This window comes from Prunus mume, linkage group LG2 (assembly GCF_029339155.1).
Source record: "Prunus mume cultivar Tortuosa linkage group LG2, ASM2933915v1, whole genome shotgun sequence".
In the NCBI taxonomy this organism is placed as follows: Eukaryota; Viridiplantae; Streptophyta; class Magnoliopsida; order Rosales; family Rosaceae; genus Prunus; species Prunus mume.
The window spans coordinates 31,453,394-31,463,489 of NC_142699.1; the positions used below are offsets into that span (position 1 = coordinate 31,453,394).

The 10,096-nt window shown below is 33.0% G+C and overlaps 1 protein-coding gene across 1 annotated transcript; it reads right to left on the bottom strand.

Annotated features, from left to right (window-relative positions):
• Positions 1-1,203: 1,203 nt before the first annotated feature.
• On the bottom strand, positions 1,204-3,597 carry LOC107880098 (GDSL esterase/lipase At5g45670-like). Its single transcript, XM_016791842.2, has 5 exons — positions 3,342-3,597; positions 2,747-2,871; positions 2,248-2,496; positions 1,581-1,839; positions 1,204-1,509 (listed from the first exon to the last, which is right to left on the bottom strand). Exons 1-5 carry the CDS (start codon positions 3,595-3,597, stop codon positions 1,292-1,294), a joined length of 1,107 nt encoding a protein of 368 aa, XP_016647328.2. The 3' UTR covers positions 1,204-1,291.
• Between the last annotated feature and the right edge of the window lie 6,499 nt (positions 3,598-10,096).

The following is a 10,096-nucleotide window of genomic DNA, read 5'->3' on the forward strand; positions in this document are numbered from 1 at the left end:
TCCAATCCAAGGGAATAAATAAGGGTATGGTATAATTGACGTTTCATAGTTATCATGATCGAGAAAGTTATCTTAGCAATGCAAGAATACCTTACATCTTATTAAAAAAATATTCAGTACATTAGGTTAGAACCCTACATAACTCTTTTTTTATTGGATAGAACCCTACACAATTTAGCATTTGCAAATTTTACATGCATTATATATAAACCAAAAATACAGGCAGTGCGTCTCTAGACAATCTGCGCAAATTAATAAGGTAGTTATATAATTAAAATAATTAATTACCGTTAATTATTTGAAATTTTAATTACAAAAATACGTATTTTTCTGTATAAATAAGGATTCTTTACTAATATACAGACACCTTTTATAGATAAAGTTTGCATAATTGGGTTTGGGAATTAAGATCTAAAACTACACAAAACTGAACCGTTTGTAATTCTAAATTGATCATGTGATTGATGTGCAACTAGGGTGCAATGTATATTGTTGTTCATTTTGGAGTACTTTACATTTTTGATCATATGAGCTTTTGTTAAATGCACGTTGAATTTTTGATTAAAAATCCAAGTGCTTGTGATTCCTAAAGAAGCACTGGAAGTGATTCCTAAAGAAGCACGTGATTCTCCATAGAATATTTTTATGACCCAAAAGTACTTTTAAGTTTTTCTGCCATGACATGTTCATAAGCGTTTTTTATTGTTAGAAAACTCTTTTAGTCATTCTAGAAGCAGTCCCCAAACGATCCAACCAATGTGAGGGCTCGTTAGAGATGCTTCTCTAGGAAGCACTTCTGCTCATAATCTTTTCTACTAAAAGCGCTTTTATTATAAAGATGTTAAAATTTTCATAAGAAATCGAATTACTTCCTAGAAAAACAACTTGGGAGTGCTTCCTAAAGAAGCACATGTCAAGTGCTTCTCCATAAAGCGCTTCTATGGCCTATAAGCATTTCTAAACTTTTTTGCGAAAGCGTTGTCAGAGCGTTTTTGTTGTCAGAAAGCACTTTTAGCCCTTTATAAGAATCACTCCCAAACGTAAGATTAAGTTTATAATACTATCTTATGTATGAATTGTTTGAGTATCATAGTAACTATAGCATTCTAATTCTAAGCAACCATTTATATAGAATTAAGCTGCATTCATGCCAATACAAAGCATGCCATTTGTAGAAATGACAGTGAAACCTTGCAATTTGCGCTTGATTACAGGATCTACCTTTGTTTCTTTTATATATATTCCACAAGCAGCTGTTAGGAACTTTATTTCTTTTTAACTGATTGCACAGTTACACTTGTGCCAAGTGGCTGATATCATATGGGACAGCATCAGTAGGAAGTGTAGCTTTGTATGCTCTTCGTCCTACAACAACATTCGAAATCTCAGTTGGATGGAAAGCATCCCAAAATGAATATTGGGTCCTGTTTTGGCATGGGGTACTGAGGGGGACACATAGGCCGGTCTCAGTTTCCGCCTCACAGCATGGGGCATCTGAAACCACAGAACCTGAAATACAAGAGGGTTGATATATTCTTGACTGTCCATTGTTAGTTTAATTTGTTGAAAACTATACATACCAACAGATGCAGCAGCACTGGATAATCCAATCCCAAAATAGTCTATGAAAGTGAACTTGGCATCGATCAGGTTGGTGTTAAGGTCAGTGACAAGTGATTTAAGCCCTTCGTTGAAAAGTTGGACTGCATTGTTGATTTTAGCAGAGCATAATAAGGAGCTGATGTTTGTGCCACCGCACATAGCCACTTCAAAGGGTGTAGACCCAATCGCACCTATCCCAAATAAGGCTATCTTTCTTGCCCCAGTTTTGTACAACCTCTAGCATCATCAGAAAGCTCAGTAAGCTTTGTTCACTAAGTTTGTAGCAAAGTAATAACAATACAGTCAATTAGAATCAGGGTTTTTATCATGAATGGTCCATAAAGTTGCTAAAACAAGGCAAAGTATAGCACACGTCTCTTGCTCAGCAAGGCTATATGCTCTCTTTTGTGGACCTCAAATGTGAAGGAGATTGCTTTGTTGAACAAAAACGTGACTTTTCTGTTACATGGCGGTTAGCATTTCAAATTAACAGTTTGACAACGTACCATGCCAAATTATATGTCACTAAGAAGAATATTAATTAATATTGGTGATTAACAGTTTGACAATGTAACATGCCAAATTATCTGTCACTAAGAAGAATATTAATTAATATTGGTGATGGTAGTGAAAGTTACTACTAACTCTTAGTTGCTCAGAAAACTCCTGAATAAGAACTCCTGCATATTGGTCTGGGGTATATTTGCGGCTAGTTGAGTATAACCTTGGCATGAAGTAGTTATTAATGTAGTCATTGCTGCCAATTCCAACTGTATATATGCACTTGCCCAGGTACTGCACAGCTGATGGACGATTATTTCTCATAAGGGATTCAATCCGATTTATTGTGATTTGGTGATTCAGCAACTGCTGATTGAAGCTTATTCTGATTAACTGCAAAATAAAACATGGGGATCATATTATATATGGGGTAGGAGTTGCCCTTACAACTTTCGACTTTTTGGAAAATATATGCACAACGATTGCAGGAAAATTTTCTTCATGGATTTTAGAAAAAGTGTGATTTATTGCTAACAACCATGCGGATGAAGTAGAAGAGTGCAATTCTGTAACTGCATCATATTTTGGAACCAGAAAAAAATAAATAAATAAATAAAAATTTGGAGTGCATGGGTCAAATTACCTGGTTCCGTCCAGATTCGTCACGAATACCAGCTGCACCAGATGCATAATTCACGCCTTCGAGTATTTTCCGTCCTCTTGCAGTAGCAAAAGGTGGAATGTAATGACTAAACCCTAATAATTCAGCTGTAATAAGGAAATATTCAACGTATTAGTTTCTTTTGTGCTTTTGTGGTGCAACAGCCCACATGAGCCTCTGCACTAGTTTAGGGGAAAGAGAGAGAGAGAGAGAAATACATGGAATTAAAACTTAAAAAAGAAAATTCTTTAAAGTTTGCCTCTAGTTTTTAATTTTTCATTCTATATCTATTTCCTCCTTCTCCCTCGAATTATATCTCTGCTTCTACTTTGTTCTCTCTCGTTTCTCATTCTCTATCTTTTGATTAAAAAGAAAAATATTACCGACTTACAAATTAATCCGATATATTAAAACACATGGACTAAATTGGTCAAATGAAATATTTAAAGAAGAATTCAAACCCGAGCAATACACAGAGATAAGATAATGCATTTAACCTAGAGTAAAATAAAGGGCGATTCACAGATTAACATAATAATGTACTTGAATTTTAGAAGAAAAAAACCAGAAGACTGACCAATGACATCAACTAAATTACGTCCATTGGAAAACCTTCCTGTTGGACCCCTTGGAAAATCAATGCCATAGGGTGGATAATTCACTCTGGCCAATGTCAAGAGGCCATTGTTGTTTCCAGTATCGGAGATTGAGTCTCCAAAGACAAAGTAACAAGGAACTTGTGGCTCCCCATGAACCAAATTACAACACAAGTTTATGGCAACCAACAGCAAAATAGTGAACACCCACAATTGCCTCACAATTTCACGTCTCATTGAAGAACAAAAATAACTCTTTTAGGCAGACGAAAGAGCATGGGATCGAAGAATATGTGGTGGTTTGGATATTATACAAACTGGGAGGATAATTATATATGCTTAAAAAATTAATTGGGTCTATTAATTGAGGCCAAAGTTAACCAAACAAGCTCTAGATGGTAGAACGATAAAAACAAGTCAGTGGGGAGGATAAAGAGGCAATAGTTAGCATAGCCCTAGGGTCAGTGGCACTATTGGGTGACAGCCAGTACTGGTACTTCAGAAAAAAATGGTAAGTACTTAGTTAAAACTGGCTATAGGGTGGGTGGCTTTATGCCAATGTGATGAGGATATTAGAAGATATTTATGGTGGATCGAGAGGTGGTTGACGTGGTGTTTCAACCTCGTGTTGGCAATGGGACTGCACATGCAATGGCCCAATTTGGATTGGAGAAAGGTTTGCGGTTTTTTTGGAAGATATTGCCCCCACTTGGCTGGAGCAAGTACTAGAGAGTGATAGGATGCAATCTTAACAGTTTTTTGCTTTTCTTTGTTGTTTATTTGGAGGTGTTGTACTTTTTTGTTGACCGAATTTTCCTCCTTTGAGGGTTTTATTAGGCAAGGTTTTAATGAGGCTACTCTTAGCCCTCCAGCCTATTGTAAGAGCAACTCCACCATTTGCCCTTAGCCATGGCAAGGGGAGCTAGGGCAGCTACTATTCACGTGAATAGTAGTTGCCCTTAAAATCAATTTTGTGTTTCCACCGTTGCCCTTGCTAAGGGCAGTTACTATTCATTTTTTTGTTTTATTCACAATTTTTTTTACCTCAATAATTAATTTGGATAATATTTTAGGATTAGATTTTAGGGTTCCTACATGTCAATACTATTCATATCTCATAATCGGATAAAATTTTCAATTTCAAATTTCAAATAAATTAAAAAAATTGGCTGGTATTTATAGAAAAAAATTCATTAATTTTTAGGTATTTTTTAAAAAAAATTTCGAATTTTTCAGTATTTTATTGCAAAAAAATTAGCTGCCGTTGGATTGGAGGAAAAAATCGGATCGGAGAGCCCAGATGACGCCACGTGCGCAACAGGGAAAAAATAAATCGTGGGAAGTCTTGAGCGATCTTATTGTGCTTTATCGAGCGGATCTTTATGAAGGCCGAGTGAAAGCCAGAGTTTTGGACCCTACCGAGGCCTCGGCCAGAGGAAGTTGGTGGTCCTACACCCCGGGCCCTGGGTGCTCCTGAAACACAATTTTTTTTTTTTTCCCCCTAGCCTTGGGCTAGGCTCATGGGTGGAAAGGCCCTAAGTGTTGATGCAAATTCAATGAAGTTCTTCTCTTTGATAAATAAAACAAAAAACCAAAAAACAAAAGAACAATATAATTACAATTACATATTGATGGTCCACAAAGTAATATTTGACTTTGCACTTATTTTTGGCCTAATTTTCTCCCCCCGACACGAAATTAAAAGAACCACATGTGGTTTACTCAACTTCTTGAAAATTGGACATGAATGATAAAAAATAATAATAATAATGATCCACTATTCGTACTACCATATTTTCTTATACCTTTTCCCTTTTTACTTTAAAATAATAATATTCACATGAAGGAACACACGGCATTATGTGTGTTCAGGGTAGATTGACAAACATATAGGTAGAAGTGGGGATCGAACGCATACTATTTGAAAAAAAAATGACGAAAGCACTCTGATACCATGTTAGAATTAAAATGTTCAATCAAAAACCAATTGGTCATGGACTCATGGGTAAAGAGGTAAATGATATCTTTTAAGAGCATCCGCAATCATGCTCTCTATTCTTTAGTTAAATTTTATCTAAAAACATATAAAAGTTATTTTATGAGCTCTCTATAAAATTTAAACTTCAATCATGCTCTCTAGTTTAGAGAGTCATAAATACTATAACTCTTTTTTAATTGGTCCATCTCTATTAAAAATAATATAAAAAATAATTAACATTAATTAAAGGTTTGAAATACTTAATTATTAAATAAAGCAACATTAAATTATAGGGAGCCACTAAGAGTCTTTTCTCTCTCCTCAGATTTAAGAGCTCCTAGAGGTCTCTCTATTTTATGAGGTGGATAAGGAGCATAGTTGGAGTTGTATTTTTCCAAATTCTTCCTAAAATTTGTCTAAGGAGATGGTTTAGGGAGCCCATTGTGGATTCTCTAACCTTTTGCTGAAAGTTTTATTTCGCAATGTGGAATTTATTTGAGAAAAATCAGAAAATAATAAAATTATGACAAATAAAAATGCAAAAATTTTATGTAAAATCAATAACTAAAGACAGAAATAGTAGACCGAAAATTAAACCAAAAACCTAACTTGAATAAGAGATAGAAAGCTTGCATATTTGCATTCAAATGTTCACTATGTTTTAACTATCACAATGGGTTTAGCACTTGAACTCTAGCAACTAAAAAGAATAACAACATCTCCAACAGCAGTCGCAAATCAAACGCTTCAAATTGAAGTTTGTTGACCTATATAGCAATTTGTAAAGCCTTGTTTGCTACTTTAATATTTTGTGCCCCAGCACACTTCAAATCAATTAATGTATATTTGACTTCAAACAATAATAATTAATACCATATAAAATATTTGAAAACATTATGAAAATATATAATTCTTCAATGTTGATTGTTGAAGATGAAGGTTATGCTGATGAAAATCCTCAAATAATGCCATCACACATGACCAGAAAATAGTTTTTTTTTTAATGCAATTTATTTAAAATCATCACTCTATTTGAAATAGAGGAACTCATTCTCAGCTCCAAGCAAACTTTATATTGAGCATTGGTGGAAAAGGTACAGGACTTGTAGAGAAGTGCAATTTTAACGGGCAATGGATTTCTTATATATTTATTTATTTATTTATTTATTTATTTATCTATCTTTGTTTTCTGTTGTGTGTTCTTTTTCATTAAAAAATACATACTCATGTTGGCATTTGAAAGATGATTTTTTTTTTTGGGGTCTGATTTCGCCATTTGAAAGATGATTACAGATGAAGAAAAAAAAATTACAAAACGATTACAAGCAATTATTGTAATTAAAATAATCAAGATTAAAATGCCATATACTGGACAAAAATGAAACAAGTAGAGATACCCCAATATGATTATATATAAAAAGAATAATATTATTCTTATCATACTTGTATATCACATTCTCATACCACCTTATGTGCTAGATGAGGTGGACAACTACATCAGTTAATTTTTTTTTTCTTTTATGATTTACTAGCCTCTCCACACACTTGCGCGCTTATCAGAGACTTTTTTTTAAATTTATTTTAGAATTAAAAAAGATAATGGGTAGTTGTGTTCCATAAAAATAGGAATCATTATCTGATTTTTCTTTTAATTTTAAATTTTTTTAATATGAAAAAAGTGAATTTACCATATTATCCTCATTTAATTAATAATTTTAATTCTTAATGTTTGGATTAATCAAGGGCATTTTCTGGTATTTTGAATGTTTCACCATTTTCTGTCTTTTGCTTTATATATATAGATTAACACTTAAAAAAACTGTTAATTAAACTTTATTTATTAAAATGCACTTCATTGATTTAATTGATGTGACATATGATATGGGCATGCCATATCATGTGGTACAGAAGTGTGGGATAAAAATGTGGTACGTGTATTATTACTTATAAATAAATAAAAATTAAAGGAACAAAAATTTGATTAAATGAAGTATTATATTTGAAAACTACATGTACTGTACATCTGCATGAGGAAAATTCAGCAAGAAAATTAATGTTTTAAGTATTTTCAAGGTAAGTTTTAGTCTTTCAAGGTAAAATAAATATTTGAAGAGCCAATGTCAACTTACCAGTTCTGAAGATAGAGAAAGCGGTTGCACGGCTTGATGGACTGAGTTTGACAATTCTATTGGAGATAGTTTTTCTAATGTGGCTCGCCTATTTTAGAATTCCAAAGTTGTTGAAGAGGATGTTGAAGATGCTCTAAGGCAAACATGAGATCTCTAATTTTATCCATATATCCATATATTCACGACATCTCGAATCTCATCGAATTAGCCTGCAATTCAATACTCTTTATGCCTATGTTTTGATTATGAATTTAATTTTCATAATGGTCTCTTGTATAGGGTTAGGGATTTATTGGATCAGTTTGTCCTTCTGTTATAAAAAAAAAATAAAATTTATAGAAAAGCTTCGATTTTCATTCATGTGAGTTCTCTTGTTGCCTCTCGTTCACCTCAAGAATTTCCAGCAAATAATAATATCTTTCTGGTAAACTGGCCTTGAGGAGGATGTGCCTCTTGGGAAGAGTTGATCAACTCCCCTCCTCGTTGTTTGGTTCATTGAATTTATCCGGCAACAATCTCATCAAATTTACGAATGTGTATGTTAACTTTTATAAATTTAATCTCCATGTAAGTGGATGTGAGCTTGGTGATTAGTATAATGGAACTAATCAATTTAGTCCAAATGGGAGCCCAAAATGTTAAAGTTTTTAAATATGGGAAAGATTATGGGTTACGTGATAGGTTAAGAGGATTTACTCTGCTACTTATCATAGTTCAGGCTTGGCAATTTTAAAGTTGTATCTGTATGATTTTTGCAAACATAAACCTTCCTTATTTGTTAAGAATTATAGAGACGCCCTTGTACTGAGCGTTCTGTCAATATATCTTCTCATAACCCTTATCACAGTGGTTTTTGGACCCTTGGGTATAAGGGTTTTGATATGAACTTGTTTTGGTTGTCTGAATTCTGTTACAAGAATCCAGGTGCATGTCCTATGTATAATGTGAGGTGTTTCTGGGGATATACCTCACTGATATTTGGAGAGACAACATAAGTAAATTGTTGAAGACAATTTCTCAAATCCTTTGACATAGTTATTAGTATTACCATGAGAAGTTAGAGCATACCACTCAATATGTTGTTGTTAGGGGTGATGTAAAGATATTCAATATTGAATATTCTTTGGCTGCCGTTGATGAATCGTATCGCAAATCCACAAAAATGAATGGTCTAATTGACTTCGGACTCATGCTAGTTTATCCTTGCACCCACACTTAAATGGCCACATAGAGACAACCTTTTGTCTTGTTTTCGCAACCTTGATAATTTGAGTTATTCAGAGTTAGTTGAGAAGTTAATGGATTATTCTATTTTAAGAGTCCGCATAATGGGTTGGATGCATACTATACTTTTTTTTGTTCGATGGACCAATTGACAAAAAAATCGTTGATCATTGCGAGTTTTAAAAATTCAAGGGTTGGAATAAATTTTATCCCAATAAACAATATCCATTTATGGATTTTCTGCATGGCCATAAACCTGAAGAGCCCTATGATGATTTCCCGGCACAACTTGGAAGATTTATTCGTAATATGCTCATTCATTAAAAAAGAATATGCTGTCCTACTTCATTGATTCTTTGGCGAGAGAACTATTTGGTGATTTTATTGATTTAACTCACTTTCATTTACTTCCAGTCTTAGTTCCATACATATGTTGTTGAGTAAAACTTAGTTAGTCATACTGCTGCAAAGTGTGAAAATGATGAGGGTCCCACACCAATGGAATATATCAGTTTGATTGAAGCCGTGTAAAAACACAGAATGTCAAAACACTTATGATTATCATATTCTTGTTGGGTTTGTCTTAGGTGTTTTTTGGTCATTCCTTGGATTATACCAAGTTTGTTTTCTTATAGGTATACAATTTGCTAGTAATATCTATTGTGTTGAACCATTAAAATATTTACTGTCATCATAAAACTATGATTAACTCTTTTTCTTGCAAAAAAAAAAAAAAACTAAAAATGAAACATAACATGATTAACACTACCCATACTACACTAGAACATGATTATCTTCATCCTTAACATACTAATCTCGCACTTCAAAATATGTAGTTTCTAATATATTTTTCGTTGCTCTACTTGACATATGAGTACATAGTAAAAATATGTTTTAAAAGGGAAAAAAAGAACAAATAATTCAATAATTGATAGTTCTCATGATATCTTATCATAATCAACGTCGCTTTGTCATCGCATTCAATAATTGATACTTCAAAATATGTAGTTTCTAATACATTTTTCGTTGCTCTACTTGACATATGAGTACATAGTAAAAATGTGTTTTAAAAGGGAAAAAAGAACAAATAATTCAATAATTGATAGTTCTCATGATATCTTATCATAATCAACGTCGCTTTGTCATCGCATTGAAGAACAAATCTATCAATGCAAAGTAGAATATAATACTTGTCTTCACCGGTTTCAAGATGAAAAATGTGAATATGAAAAATGGAAGTTTGAAATATTTTTGTAAACCTATTTAAATTGAGGCTTACAATATGGTGAAAAATTTGATGATTTGAAAATTGTCCATAAATTGGGACATTGACAATAAACTGCAAAAAGAAAAACTTATATGAACTATTATACTAGTTCTTTCTAGCTTTTAATTGGGGAAAAAA

Bases quoted from the DNA above. Each gene is read 5' to 3' on its own strand.
- LOC107880098 (XM_016791842.2), bottom strand. From the start codon at position 3,597: ATGAGACGTGAAATTGTGAGGCAATTGTGGGTGTTCACTATTTTGCTG. The intron at 2,872-3,341 runs GTCAGTCTTCTG...TCCTTATTACAG, and splicing joins TAATTTAGTTGATGTCATTG to CTGAATTATTAGGGTTTAGT. The intron at 1,510-1,580 runs GTATGTATAGTT...CTTGTATTTCAG, and splicing joins CAGTGCTGCTGCATCTGTTG to GTTCTGTGGTTTCAGATGCC.